General features: G+C 56.6%; 1 protein-coding gene across 29 annotated transcripts in view; it reads left to right on the top strand.

The window, feature by feature from the left end:
• NRXN2 (neurexin 2) overlaps positions 1-12,854 on the top strand; it is a 287,195-nt gene that overhangs the window by 212,425 nt on the left and 61,916 nt on the right. For all 29 annotated transcript variants that reach the window (XM_048858529.2, XM_048858522.2, XM_048858520.2 and 26 more), the window contains one exon: positions 2,960-3,141. In XM_048858529.2, the coding sequence (XP_048714486.1) occupies positions 2,960-3,141 (182 nt within the window). The remainder of the gene's footprint in view (positions 1-2,959; positions 3,142-12,854) is intronic.

Raw genomic sequence — 12,854 nt, 5'->3', positions numbered from 1 at the left:
TGTATATACAACCCCTGATCCCTACCCCAGAGGCGGCTGCATCTCAGCACTGAGCACCACGTGGCATATCTTGTGCCACTAGTGCTGGAGTTGGTGGGTGGTATAATCTCGTGCAGCTCCTAACCTTACTTCCCTCCCTTCACAATCCCACCTCTGGGTCACTGCCATTGTGTATGTACCACAAGCCAGTGCAGCACAGGCCCAGCCCAGAGGGGTGCCAAGAGGCCCCGTGGGGCAGAGGGCTCTGTCCACCATGGGCAGCAGTCAGTGGAGCTGTGCTGGAGGGCACTGGGGGTAGGTGGCCAGGCTTGGCTCTGGGAGGGCCGTGGAGCCGTCAGACAGCTCAGCCCCACAGTTTCTCACCCTGACCCCGATTCCCAGCTGATCTCTCTCTGCCTCGCAGTTAGAGGGGGCTTGTGGGGGCTATGACTGGTGAGCCTGAGGCGCCACAGACATGGCAGCAGAAATGGCAGAGGGGTGGGAACCAGTGCGATATCCTGATTGGAGGGTAGGCAGGGAGTCCAGAGTCCTTGGTTCTAGCCCACGTCTGGGAGGGGAGTTGAGCAGGGACGGGAGCCAGGACTCCTGGGTTCTAGTCCTGGCTCTGGAAGAGCATGGGATCTGGTGGGTTAGAGCAGGGGGGCTGGGAGTCAGGACTCCTGGGTTCTCTCCCCAGCTCTGGGAAGGAAGTGGGGTCTGGCGATTAGGGACTGTCAGGATCCCTCCCCTCTCAAAGCAAAGAACCCAGGAGTCCTGACTCCCCCTGTCTGCGATTGTCCTCTCCAGAATCTTGCCTCAGCACTGCTGGTGACACCCCCCATGCACCTAGCCATGTTCCTTTGCAGGCCCAGCAGAACGCTCCACCACGAATCTGCTGTCAATGCTGGACTTGATGGATGGGCCCTGATCACTGGGGACAGGAACAGCTGTGCAGGGGGCAGCAAATGGGGCGGTGCAGGGGGCCAGGTTATTGTGGCGAGAGCTGGAGGAGCTTTTAGGAGGTAGTGCAGGAAACGCTGCCGATTTCATGTCAGAGTCGATTCCTGTCAGTGAGATTAGTGGGGGGGAAGGTGTCTGGGAACTTGCTGCTGAGAGATGGGGGTCTGACAGTGCCAATACGGCTCTCGGGGCAATTGGAGGATGGGGAGCAATTGTGTGTGTGTGTCCTGGCATTGGTGTGTTTGTGCGAGTGTGTTTGCATTGGAATCAGTGTGTGGGTGTATTGCATTGGTGAGTATGTGTGCAGTTGTGATTTTGCATTAGAATGTATGGGGGGAGTTGTGTTTGTGTTGGGGAGCATGTGTGCCATTTGTGCATGTGTGCATTGGTGCCTTTGTGGGTGTGGATGTTTGCATTAGCCTGTGATTCTGTGTTTGCATCTGTATGTGTACAGGTGTGTTTGTGTGTTTGCATTTGTCTGGTTGCGTGTGCGTGTGCAGAAAAATCAGGTGCCCCAGAGGGGATGGACGGAACAGGAAATCATTGACTGATCCATTCCCTTTCGCTCACTCCCAGCTTCTGGCAAACCCCAGATCAAACCCCACCGAGGATAACATCATCCCTCCTCAGTACTTCCCACTGGATTCAGGATTCTCCTGCACTTCGTGTCCCAGACTAATGCAGCATTGTTGTGTGCTGTTAAACAGACACTGCCCTAACCTAGGAGGTGTTCTCAGCTCAGGGCGAGGGATCCCTCTTTTAGCAGCCCCAGGGCTTCCCTCAAGGCAGCGAGCAAAGGGCCATCGATGTGTACAGGGTGAGTGTCGCATGGTGCTCTGGGCCTCTTTGCAGGGAAAGGCACTAGTGCGGTACAGGATGAGAACACCACGTCTCTAGCAGCCTCTGGACTCCTGGCCCTCTAGTATGGCAGGGCATGGCCAGTGCTCCCAGCCGCTCTGTGGTACATGCTACTAATTGCACCTGAGCTGGGGTTTGTATTTTGCAAACTATTTTTCACAACCACTTGGAGGGAATTTCAGCCCGGCCCATCTTCCGAGCTGGGCCAGGGATGGACACATGCATGCCAGCTGCCTTCCACTATCATGAGTGCTTGCGGTGTTTGTTAATTGCTAAGTGGCACCAGTTAAATCCCACCCACAAACCAACTTTGGTTAATAGCATGTAAGCAGTGGCTGAGGGGGCTGGAGTTGAGGCTGTTTGCACTGGCTCTGAGGTGGAGAGGGGTGTTGGTGCTGGGTGGCGTCCAAGTTGACTAGGCCCAAGCTGGCTGGCTGGTGCTGTGCTAGCTGTCTATGGGGGCAGGCTCAGGCTCTGGGGTGTCCATGCTGTGTCTCCCGTCTCGCTCAGGGGAGGTAGAGAGGAATGGGAGGCCTGTTTGACCCCTGACTTCCCTGCTGGGGGAGGATTTATATCGAGGGTACCTTGGGGCTGGGCTGAGCTGAGCTGAGACCCAGCAATCCTCTCTTACTAACAGGCCACTTTCTGTGTTTAGGCTGAGTTGGCGGGTGGGCGCTCTTTGGGCTGATTACTCTTTGAGTGAAGGAGACATGGCTGCTGCTCTGGGCAGAGCAGCTGTGGCAGAGCTGTGGGGGTGGGAGGGGGAGTCCTGGACTGAAATTGCAGGGTGGAAGGGCATGGTTGAAGTGCATTAGCCATATCTTCAGCTGTTCCTGGGGTCTATCCCCAGCTTTCAGAGGGGAGTGGGGCGGGGCCTGGTGGGTCAGAGTGGGAGAGGGTTGGGAGTCAGGACTCCTGGGTTCTATCCCCAGCTCGGCGGAGGGGTGGGACCTGGTGGGTTAGAGCAGAGGGTGTGGTTGGGAGTCAGGACTCCCAGGTTCTATCCCCAGCTCTGGGAGGGGAGTGGGGCGGGGCCTGGTGGGTTAGAGTAGGGGAGGGTTGAGAGTCAGGACTCCTGGGATCCACTAAGTAGCCTTGTCTGAGTTGTTTTCTAGGATCCCCTCTCACTAACCTTGTCTTTCTCTCCCCCTCCCACCCCCAGCTGGCACCACGTACATCTTTGGGAAGGGCGGGGCGCTTATCACCTACACCTGGCCACCCAACGACCGGCCCAGCACACGAGCGGACCGGCTGGCCGTGGGCTTCAGCACACACCAGAAGAATGCCATCCTGGTGCGGGTGGACAGCGCCTCTGGGCTAGGGGACTATCTGCAGCTGCACATAGTAAGGAGAACCTGCACTTGGGGGGTCTGCGGTGGCAGGTAGAGCTCTGCACCCTGTAACTGGAACCCATCCCCCCAAAACCCTGACCCTAGTCCTTTCCCCAGAGGCTTGGACCTCTGCTGCTGCCCCCCAACAGTTTGGACTGAGCCCCTCCTTTAACTCCCCAGGGCTGCAGTCTGATCCCCGACTTGGAGCCAGCTGGATCCCCAAAGTTTGTCCCCCAAATGGTCAAACTCAGCTCAACCCAACCCCGAAACCTCTGTTCCCAGAGGCTCGGACCCAGCCCAGGCTCTGATAGCAAGTTGGGTGGGGGGGCAGTTTGTGCTGTCTCTGGAGGAGAATGTTGGAGTTGGGGGTCCTGTGGGGGAGGTCTGGCAGGGTGGGGGGTTCAGCTCCCCCCCCCCAAAGCGTAACACTGGCTCCGAATATGGCTGCATCCCTTGCTGCGCACGGCCCCTCTGTGCAGCTGCCCTGGGACACAGCTGCCTGGGTGCACGTTGTGCCCGAAGCATCAGGCACCTGCTTGGCTCTGCCAGTGCCTGTCTGGGGCCTTGTCTGCATCAGGCTGGGGCAGTCGCCCCCCCATCCCCTGCTCATGGCTGGGCTCTCAGTGCCCCCATTTTACTTCCTTACGCTCATGCCAATGCCCTGACGATCGCTGCCAGTGGCAGGGCCCAAGGCGGCTGGTGCTAGTGCAACGATGTGCCATCTGGGCCGTCCTTCACCCTGGCATCGGGCGCCTCCGACACATCAGGGTGGCAAAGCGAAGCCTCCGCTGGAGGCGGGGATTGCTGGGAGTTCCATGCTGCTTCTGTGTGGACAGCTGTCCCTAGGGCAGCACTCAGGGGCTGGAGCCCTCCCCTTGGCACCGTCCCCAGATCCCCCACGCCTCTGGCCAAGGCTGTGTTGCTCGTGGGAGAGTGTGGTCTAGAGGGGAGCATGGGGAGGGAGATAGGCCCATGAGTGTAATCCTGAGAATGGGGGGTAAGGGCAATACCGGGCAGGATGGCCCCAGGGGTCTGATCTGGGGCAGCAGGGACTGGGGGGTACTGGGCTGGATGGGCCCAGGGGTCTGATCTGGGGCAGCAGGGACCGGGGGGTACCGGGCTGGATGGGCCCTGGGGACTGATCTGGAGGGGGCATGTATACTGGGCTGAATGGGCCCAGGAAGCCCAATTCTATGTATTTGATGAAATACATAGCGCCCTCTGTTGACTCAATCTGTGTATTGCACCATCAACAGATGAGTTTGTTTCAGGACAGATGTTGAGCAGCAGCACACACACCTCATTCTGTACCACTGCTCCCCCCACGTGCTCTGCAGCCGAACACACGCACGCTCTCCTGCGCTGCGCACACGCCCCTGCATGCATGCACACCGCTCTGGAGTAAGCAGGAGCTCCCCTCACAGCCAGTGTTTCTGCCCCGCTCTCTGCAGTACCCCTTTCAGGGAGAGGCCAGACTTGCAGCCAGTTGTTTACGCTGCCCCGGGGCAGCTGTCTCCCATTACCAATGGTGTGTGTCATGTAGGCTGCAGGCAGCTCATCGGTCGCTTTCATTCTTGTTAATATTTATGTGTTAACAGCTGTGGGTGGAAGAAGGCGCTCGGTACTTACTAAAATCTGGGATGCTGGGCGGGAGATGATTCTCTACCAACATCTGTGTGTGTCAAAAGGGACTGCTGTGGGGATAGACTGCACGTGTTAGGGACAGGGGCATGGGCCTTTCCCCTCTATGGGGCAGCGGTTCCGATTAGCCCCAAGGCAGGGCAGGCTGGTTCAGGGGTCATGGGGTTGTCTGTGCCAGAGGCTGCGCATTGCTAGGTGTGTTTACAGTAGCGGCAACAGGCCCTGACTGAAGGAGCAGCCCCATTGTGCTGGGCTCTGCACAGATTCCCAGTGAGAGACCGTCCGAGCCGCAGAACACCTGGGTTCTATCCCCAGCTCTGGGAGGGGGGCGGGGTCTAGTGGTTACGGGGGCACAGGACACCTGTTCCCTCCTCTGCTGACTGCAGCTGCCTGGTAGGGGAAGGAGTGGGGACCTGGTTGTCAGTGTTGGCACTGTAACAAGGGCACCCTTGTCTCTGCGATTGCCCCATGGCATGCGTTGGGCCTGGGCACGTCAGCTAATGCTGTGTGGCAGTGGGGAGCAGCTATGCTGGCTGAGGGAGTGCCCAGCGTGTCAGGAACGACTGCTTGGCCCCTGCGGGGGCTCCAGCACACTCTCCTCCCGTCAGCCTCCTCGTCACAACCCCGCCAGGCTAACATGGGCCGACAGCTAACCTGGTGGCATGGAGCTGCCTGTCTCATCTCACACGGATCCTGGAGAGCTCCCTGCAACCAGGCACATGGCACTGCTGATGGAAGGAGGGAGCCAGGACACCTGGGCTCTAGCCCCAGCTCTGGGAGGGGAGTGGGGTCTAGTGGGTTGGGGGAGGCTGTGAGTCAGGACACCTGGCTTCTAGCCCCAGCTCTGGGAGGGGTCAGGTGTTTAGAGCAGGCCCTGGGGTTTTATCAGGACCAGTGCCCCCTGGAGATGAAAGGCCCATTGAGGAGCTGCTCCCTCATGCTTCACGCCTGACCTTGGCACTGTCTCCCTCAGGGGCTGTGCCCTTGCTCCCCCGACCTGGACATCTGCCACGTGGCTGAGAACATGAGCTGAGCAGGTGCAGCTGGATCGACCCTCAGGGCAGCATCAAGCCAGGCTGGGGGGAGGGGCACCACCCAACTGCCTGGCATCCAGCCGCCCAGGCTGGCGAGGGAGCATGTTAGCGTCTCATCTTCGGTCCCCTCCAACTCACAATGGGTTAGCCCTGGCCCCATCTCCTGTACCGCAGTCCCACTGCCACTGTGTGCTGAGCAGGAGCCCCGCCCTGCTCCTCTCCCAGCCCACCTGGCTGCTCACATTAGCTGCACTGGCCTGCAGGAGGATGGATGGACAGAGATGGGCCCTTCCCTTCCAGGGGGCGCTGGCTTCACTCTGGCTCCGAGGTGTCTGCCTGGCTGGCTCAGGGTGGTGGGGGATGAACATGGGACTATTCCCCACTAGGGGGCATCTGCTCCCATCCCTGGGCCGGGAGCTTGGCTGGCTCATGGGAGTCATGCCCTCCAGGCCCCAGGTGCCCCAGCCTAGTTGTTCACCCTGCTCCCTGCTGCACTCTAGTGGGCGGGTGTGGGGTGTACCCTGTTACTAGCCTGACCCAATCCTGCTTAGCCACGAGATGAGTTAGCGTCTCAGCCCAGCTGGCTCCTTAGCTCAGAGGTGGCGAGGGGTACAGCATTCTGAGCGGGCGCTGCACGTGCCAGTAGTCTGCAGGCCCCGGGCGTCATGTAGGGGTGTGTGAAGGCAGGTCAGTGATCGGGCTGATGGGGATGTCATTTGCACAGCTGCCCCCCTCATGCTGCCCTTACGCCTGAGCGGGCTTCCAGGATCTGCAGAGGATGGGGGGGCTGCATGGGGGCACCCACACCTACCCTCCTAGATACACCAGCCCAAACACACCCCTCCACACATAGTTGTGCTTTACATGTGTCAGCCTGTGACCCCAGCTGTGCGAGCAGCCCTGAGCACAAGAATGTGTGCATGCCAGTGGGGCAAGACATCTGGATGTCTCCTTGCACACCTTTGCACCAGGGTTGTGTGTGCCCTTGGCACACCTGGACACAAGGCATATACAGGACTGTGTGCTAGCAAGCATGCCCACTAGTGCGCTTCCACACTCAGATGCATGCCCGTGCACCCGGGCTGCTGGGCCCTGTCCTTCCCAGTGCCCCGCAATTGAGCCGGAATCCTTAATGAAGAGAAAAGTATCTGCAAAAAGCCTGGAGTCACTTTCTAATTAATGAGAAAATCTCCCGATGAACCAGTTTCACGTTTTCAGCTGCAGCAGGGGAATCTGAGGTCTTTGATTGGAGAGTCCTGCTGGGAATGGGGGAGAGGCAGGGGCCTGCGGGAATGATGAATGGATAGAAGGAGTGGATAGAGGGCTGGAGGGGAATGGACAGAATGGGGTGAGAGTATGGGGGAGGGATGGGTGGATCGATGGTGGAGGAGTTCGGGAGGGTGGGGGGGGGGATGATGGAGGAGGGGTGGGGCATGTGGAAGAAGATGGGTGAAATGAGCACTAGGTCCTCCTAGTAATGCTGCAGAAAGGCCAACAGGCCCTGATCCTGAACCCATCTCCACAGACCCCTCCCTGCCCCAGTAGTGCGGGCTGGGTTCATGGATCTCTTCCACCCTACCACCCCAGTGGCATTGCACAGCCTCACCACCTTGGCACAAGGGTACTGGCTTCTCTCCAGCCCCCATAGCCTGATGCTGGGTTGGGTCGGGAGGTAGGCGCACTTTGCCTCACCCAGACAGTAGGGGTCACTGGAGACCAGCTGTGGGGCTGATCTAGGGCCTGGAGGGTCATGGTAGCTGGTGTGCACATGTGCATAATACAGTAGGTTTGGTGTGCACTTCTGGATGTGGGGCTGCATGTGCATAATACACAAGGGGGGTGTAGTTTGCTGTGTGTATAACAATCTGATAGATTGTATAAAAATGTGTGTGTACAGGTCTGTGCATGTGTGTACTATGTGTGTAGCTGTGTGTGTAAACTGTGCATATAGCTGTGGGAGGTCTGTCTCTGAATGTGTGTGTGTAAATACCCTGTGGATTTCATTCACACAAACTTTCTCAGCCTTGTTTTTGTGTGCCAGGGTGGAGGGCAGTGGCAGGTGGCATTACCCCAGCATGCAGGCCCCCCCGCCCCCCCCACCGGGAGGGAGCAGAGGGAGACTTGACCTCTGAGGTCCATTCAGCTGCTGACGGAGGCTGTCGACCAAGCAGATGTTTGCCTTGGAATTCTGTGTGGTGGGGGCTGGAGTCCTGGTAGGAGCTGGTCTGAGACCTGGCAAACTCATCTCACAAAGGGGCCCCAATCAACAATGAAACTCATTCCCATACTATCTCCTGGAGCTCATACTGAGTCAGTGTCTCCTGGAAGGGAAAGGTCCCTGGTCCCAGTCCTTCCACCCTGGGGCTGGATCAGAGCTGGTGTCCCCTAGAGGGGAACAAACCCATTGCCTTCTCCCCCTGCCAGTGGCTGTATCTCTGTGGGTCCCTGCAGCTGGACGAGGTCAGGAGCTGGCTCCTGGCGCTCCATGATCGTGGTGATTAGAGCTGTCTCTGCATTATGCCGAGCGTGCCGGTGCAGCCGGAGCCCTGATTGCGCCCACTCGTCAGCCTTCCATGCTTAATTATACCCCTTAGGCTTCCGTTTGGCGGCAGCCCTCCGCCTCCGCTGCCGGAGTGATGCCAGCAACGCCTCTCCCACCAGGGCGGAGCCCAGCCCCTCGCCGTTAGGGCCATGCTCCTCAGTCTCTGCACATGGAGCCTCGCTGACCGAAATTTGGGCCCTGTTATGGCATCTGCTTTATTAGTAGCATGAGAGACCCATTGTGGTGCCACAAGTACTCCTTTTCTTTTTGCCCATTGTGGTATGTGCTTTATTAGTAGCATTACGGTTGTGCCTAGACGCCACATTATGGTGTGAACTTTATTCACAGCACTACAGTAGCACCTAGGCCAGGGGTCGGCAACCTTTCGGAAGTGGTGTGCCGAATCTTCATTTATTCACTCTAATTGAAGGTTTCACGTGCCAGGAATACATTTTAACGTTTTTAGAAGATCTCTTTCTATAAGTCTTTAATATATAACTAAACTGTTGTTGTATGTAAAGTAAATAAGGTTTTAAAAATGTTTAAGAAGCTTCATTTAAAATTAAATTGAAATGCCAAGCCCCCCAGACCGGTGGCCAGGACCCGGGCAGTGTGAGTGCCACTGGAAATCAGCACGCGTGCCATAGGTTGCCTGCTGACCTAGAGGCTCCATTATGGCATGTGCTTTGTTAGTAGCATTACGGTAGCATTTAACAGGGCGGCTCCCCCATCTCAGCTGGGGCCTGCCCGCTAGAGTGTGTGTGGTAGCAACAGGAGACCCAGGGTTCCCAGCTGCTAATGGGCACACCATACTGGGACCCCAGTATTAGCAGCATTTTGGTAGCACCAAGGTTTCCTGTCTGAAACTGGGGTCCCATAACGTGTCCATGGCTGTGCGTGCAGGGGAGGGGAGAGTCGGGTGGGGGGGAATGTGCAGAGCTGGGCGGGGTGGGGGTGTGAGCATGCAGGGCTGGGACACATGAGCTGGGAGTTGAGTGCACAGGGCTGTGTGCGGAGGGCACTGGTGGGAGTCCGAGGGAAGCAGATCCTGTAGAGCTGTGCAGGGGGTGGGGGGATAGAAGCTGGGGGGGAGCGTCTGTAGGGCTGGGGGGAGGGAGGCGAGAGTAGCCAGAAGGTGCCTGTAGGGCTGTGCGAGGGGGGGTCAAGAGGAGCGAGGGGGCACCTGTAGTGCTGTGGGGGGAGGGGTGATAGGAGCCAGGGGGGCGCCTGTAGGGCTGTGTGTGGGCGGGGGGGTGATAGGAGCCAGGGGGGCGCCTGTAGGGCTGTGTGTGGGCGGGGGGGTGATAGGAGCCAGGGGGGCGCCTGTAGGGTTGTGCGTGGGCGGGGGGGGTGTGATAGGAGCCAGAGGGGCGCCTGTAGGGCTGTGCGTGGGGGGGGGGGGTGATAGGAGCCAGGGGGGCACCTGTAGGGCTGTGCAAGGTGGGGAAGCACAGCTGTGCGTGGTGGTGAGCTGTGCTGTGTTGTACTGTTCCCCCATTCCTCCAGACACCCCCTAGAATGCTGTATCTCTCACAGCTCCAGTTACCACATCAGCTTCAGCTCTGGGCTGGGAGACCCTGGGCAGGGGAGCACAGGTGGGGGGAGGACGGGCACTATGTGGTGCAGAGATCAACAGCTCCCGCTCCTCCTCCCCCTCCTCCTGCATCAACTTCCACGCTTCCCCTTTCCCCCCCATAATGGCCTTGCAGTGAAGTGCTGGGGCGGGATCGATGTGCAGGGGAGGGGGTCACTTCGCTGTCAATTTCACTCTAGCACAGAGGTAGGCAAACTATGCCCCGTGGGCCACATCCGGCTCACGGGACCGTCCTGCCCGGCCCCTGGGCTCCCGGCCAGGGAGGCTAGCCCCCGGCCCCTCCCCCACTGTTCCCCCTCCCCCGCAGCCTCAACACGCCATCAGCAGGTAGCGTGACTTGCTCCGGCCAGGCGGTGGGGCTGCAAACTCCTGCCGCTCTGAGCGGCATGGTAAGGGGGCGGGCTACGGGTGCGGGTTGGATAAGGGGCAGGGGGTTCCGGGGGGCAGTCAGGGGACGGGGAAAAGGGTGGGTTGGATAGGCGTGGGAGCCCGGGGGGCCTGTCAGGTGTCGGGGATGTAGATAGGGGTTGGGGCAGTCAGGGGACAGGGAGAAGGGGCGGTGGGGTTAGGAGCAGGGGGTCCCGGGAGGGGGCGGTCAGGGGACAAGGAGCAGGGGGGGTCAGGGGTTCTGAGGGGGACAGTCAGGGGGCGGGAAGTGGGAGGGGGCGGATAGGGGGCGGGGGCCAGGCCATTTTGGGGAGGCACAGCCTTCCCTACCTGGCCCTCCATAGAGTTTCACAATGCCGATGTGGCCCTCGGGCCAAAAAGTTGGCCCACCCCTGCTCTAGCAAACAGGACTCAGGGCCTGGCTTGGGCCTGTTAATACATGAATATCTCCCAGCCCGCCCCCCTCCCCCCAGCGCCAGGGGCCAGCTCTGGAGAACCCCAGGGCCACTAACTTTACCAGGTGGGGGCAGCTCATCCCCACGCTGGGCATGGAATATTAAAGGAATTGGCACGTGAAATTGCAAGCCCATTAGCAAGAATTTTTAATGAATCTGTAAACTCAGGGATTGGACGGTATGATTGGAGAATTGCTAACATAGTTCCTATTTTTAAGAAAGGGAAAAAAAGTGATCCGGGTAACTATAGGCCTGTTAGTTTGACATCTGTAGTAAGCAAGGTCTTGGAAAAAATTTTGAAGGAGAAGGTAGTTAAGGACATTGAAGTCAATGGTAAATGGGACAAAATACAACATGGTTTTACAAAAGGTAGATGGTGCCAAACCAACCTGATCTCCTTCTTTGAGAAAGTAACAGATTTTTTTTAGACAAAGGAAATGCAGTGGATCTAATTTACCTAGATTTCAGTAAGGCATTTGATACCGTGCCACATGGGGAATTATTAGTTAAATTGGAAAAGATGGGGACCAATATGAAAATTGAAAGGTGGATAAGGAATTGGTTAAAGGGGAGGCTACAACGCGTCCTACTGAAAGGTGAACTGTCAGGCTGGAGGGAGGTTACCAGTGGAGTTCCTCAAGGATCGGTTTTGGGACCAATCTTATTTAATCTTTTTATTACTGACCTTGGCACAAAAAGTGGGAGTGTGCTAATAAAGTTTGCGGATGATACAAAGCTGGGAGGTATTGCCAATTTAGAGAGAGACCGGGATATCATACAGGAGGATCTGGATGACCTTGTAAACTGGAGTAATAGTAATAGGATGAAATTTAATAGTGAGAAGTGTAAGGTTATGCATTTAGGGATTAATAACAAGAATTTTAGTTATAAGCTGGGTACGTATCAATTAGAAGTGACGGAGGAGGAGAAGGACCTTGGAATATTGGTTGATCATAGGATGACTATGAGCCGCCAATGTGATATGGCTGTGAAAAAAGCTAATGCGGTCTTGGGATGCATCAGGAGAGGTATTTCCAGTAGAGATAAGGAGGTTTTAGTACCGTTATACAAGGCACTGGTGAGACCTCACCTGGAATACTGTGTGCAGTTCTGGTCTCCCGTGTTTAAGAAGGATGAATTCAAACTGGAACAGGTACAGAGAAGGGCTACTAGGATGATCCGAGGAATGGAAAACTTGTCTTATGAAAGGAGACTCAAGAAGCTTGGCTTGTTTAGCCTAACTAAAAGAAGGCTGAGGGAAGATATGATTGCTCTCTCTAAATATATCCGAGGGATAAATACTGGAGAGGGAGAGGAATTATTTAAGCTCAGTACCAATGTGGACACAAGAACAAATGGATATAAACTGGTCATTGGGAAGTTTAGACTTGAAATTAGACGAAGGTTTCTAACCATCAGAGGACTGAAGTTTTGGAATAGTCTTCCAAGGGAAGCAGTGGGGGCAAAAGATCTATCTGGCTTTAAGATTAAACTCGATCAGTTTATGGAGGAGATGGTATGATGGGATAACATGGTTTTGGTAATTAAATATTCATGGTAAATAGGCCTAATGGCCTGTGATGGGATGTTAGATGGTGTGGGATCTGAGTTACTCAGGAAAGAATTTTCTGTAGTATCTGGCTGGTGAATCTTGCCCATATGCTCAGGATTTAGCTGAATGCCATATTTGGGGTCAGGAAGGAATTTTCCTCCAGGGCAGATTGGAAGAGGCCCTGGAGGTTTTTCGCCTTCCTCTGTAGCATGGGGCACGGGTCACTTGCTGCAGGATTCTCTGCTTCTTGAAGTCTTTAAACCACGATTTGAGGACTTCAATAGCTCAGACATAGGTGAGAGGTTTTTCGCGGGAGTGGGTGGGTGAAATTCAGTGGCCTGCTTTGTGCAGGAGGTCGGACTAGATGAACATAATGGTCCCTTCTGACCTTACTATCTATGAAACTCTCTGGCCAGAGAGATCCCAGGGGGCTGCAGGGAGCAAGGCTTGGGGCAAGGGGGCCTTCAGAGTCAGTGCTGACCCTGGTATTATACCCACTTCATGCCCTGCATCTCAGCACT

This window comes from Caretta caretta, chromosome 7 (assembly GCF_965140235.1).
Source record: "Caretta caretta isolate rCarCar2 chromosome 7, rCarCar1.hap1, whole genome shotgun sequence".
In the NCBI taxonomy this organism is placed as follows: Eukaryota; Metazoa; Chordata; order Testudines; family Cheloniidae; genus Caretta; species Caretta caretta.
This window is presented reverse-complemented; position numbering and strand designations above follow the sequence as displayed.